The sequence below is a fragment of the Musa acuminata genome, chromosome BXJ3-8 (genome assembly GCF_036884655.1).
Source record: "Musa acuminata AAA Group cultivar baxijiao chromosome BXJ3-8, Cavendish_Baxijiao_AAA, whole genome shotgun sequence".
NCBI classification, from domain to species: Eukaryota; Viridiplantae; Streptophyta; class Magnoliopsida; order Zingiberales; family Musaceae; genus Musa; species Musa acuminata.
In genome coordinates this window covers 48,109,163-48,111,114 of record NC_088356.1, presented here as the reverse complement: position 1 = coordinate 48,111,114, position 1,952 = coordinate 48,109,163, and the positions used below count along the sequence as shown (strand labels likewise).

General features: G+C 43.3%; 1 protein-coding gene across 2 annotated transcripts; it reads right to left on the bottom strand.

Annotated features, from left to right (window-relative positions):
* LOC103995908 (auxin-responsive protein IAA4-like) lies at nt 1-1,681 on the bottom strand. 2 transcript variants are annotated; one of them, XM_009416651.3, is made up of 4 exons: nt 1,240-1,681; nt 575-738; nt 385-481; nt 1-280 (listed from the first exon to the last, which is right to left on the bottom strand). In XM_009416651.3, the coding sequence occupies exons 1-4, from the start codon at nt 1,551-1,553 to the stop codon at nt 226-228; spliced, it is 630 nt and encodes a 209-aa protein (XP_009414926.2). In that variant the 5' UTR covers nt 1,554-1,681; the 3' UTR covers nt 1-225. The 2 variants fall into 2 exon arrangements, with proteins under 2 accessions (XP_009414926.2, XP_009414925.2); XM_009416650.3 differs by having other exon boundaries at nt 575-780; nt 1,240-1,669.
* Nucleotides 1,682-1,952: the final 271 nt, after the last annotated feature.

The window sequence follows — 1,952 nt, the reverse complement described above, 5'->3', positions numbered from 1 at the left end:
TCCTGTGAAGATCAGAGCAAGGAAGCCACTTCAATTATTATTATTTGTTTGTATGACTGTACATCTGCAAACAACCATTGCATTGTGTATACCTTTTTCTTTTAGAACAATGAATAGAGGAGAGGGAACACCCAACTAGTAAACTAGCTAATTTTGCTGCATGTTGTTCTAATTTTGATGTTACATGCAACCAGATACAAAAAAAATTGAGCTCGGAAATGAACACTAGCACTTGTCAGCCCTTGTGATCTTCAATCTCTTGACGGTTCTCAAGAACAACCTGTAAAAAGAAGCAAGCAAGCAAACACTAAATCTAGAAGAAGCCAAAGGAAAGAAAAGAGATGGTGGTCATCGATGAGGATAATAAGCTGACAGGAATCTTACTCCCATGGGACATCTCCAACCATCATCCAGTCTCCTTCCTTGTCTTCATAGGTCAGTACATGAGCCTTCTCTGGAGGAACTCGAGAAGTATCAGGGCCTGGATCACACCACACCATTGGAATGATGATCAATGCTTCATGCAATTCCAAGGATGTTCATAGTAACATTGCTGCCTAGAACAAGTTCTTACATATGATCGTCGTCCTAAACATGCGTCGAAGTGTCCTCGTTAGGCTGTCGTAGCCACTGTGTGAGAACAAGTCGAGCTTCCTGCCAATGGGAAGGCCCTCCATGTAAACCTTCACGAAGAATGTTTTCGAATGGCTTCGATGAACTTTCTCCTCGAGTGTGCTCCTAAGAAGTGGTTTGATCGGTGGCCAGTGAGATAATTGTTCCCTAATGACCAAAACAAGAACATTGAAACGACAGAGCAGTAATCTGAACAAGAACAAAAGCTAAATTGGATTTTGACGACTAAAACTGGGTGAAGACAATGTGAGATGCAATCAAATGGATAAGGCAGGAGCCGCCACGCATTAGAATTGAAGTTACACTGTTGTAAGGAGCTGGAACACCAAAGAACAGAGGATATGCAAAAGGATTTGGATTGATCGAACATAAAAGACACTGAGGAGGATGAAAACTTGGAAGGCTGTCAAACACAAACGACGTGGATATGTCCAAAAATTCAGAATTGTAGCTGAAGAGACGGAACTTAAAGATCTCAGTTAGGCCCGTGTCACCATGAAGCGAAGAAGGCTGGCGCTCATGCAAGTGTATGGGTTGGGGAAAGGAGGAGGCAAGAAAGATTACAAAGAAGGAGAAACATCCATAGTGGTCTCACAAGATGCATACCTTTCTTTAGAAGAACAACCATGCAGAGCTGAAGCTGAGAGGCCAAGTCCTAGCTTTAGATCTGTGCTCAGTAGGTCTCTCCTTGTCTGGAAGATGGAAGATGTAGTGCAGAGAGCAGGGTGGCTACTGCTGCTGTCTATGGAGGAAGAAGGGGAATTACTCTGGTCTCCCATGGGAACTGTGGGATGCAAGAGGGGTAATGCTGGAGAGGAAGCTACCAGTCTGGCTTGTTGGTCACAAAAGATAGGAATGATAAAGCCAAGAGTCTCCAATTTATAATGCAAGAATATAATTAGGAGACAAAGGAATGGCATTGGGGGCTTCCCCGAAATAGACTGTTAGGTTCTTTTAACTTCCATTGGTGAAACTGCATGGGCATGTGGCAGCAGAAGGGGAAGGCCTGAAACCTGGGTTGGCCAGTGGTGGTGAAAGCTTACCAGGGTTTGGCTGCTTGTCCTTATGGTTGGTCTGTCTTGCACAGGTAATCTCGAGTGAGAACACCATGAAACACAGTTTGCACTGCAAGCTTTGAAGAGGCTGATGCTGTCTCTGATTGAACTTTATTGGAGAAAGTTTTCAAGGTTGTATCTGATTTCAAGATCTGTTAACTTTTTTGAAGTTATTAATTAGATTTGTCTTAAGACTCCAAGACTTGAGAGAGAGAGAGAGAGAGAGAGAGAGCAGATACATGCTGTTCACAGAAGTGACATGAG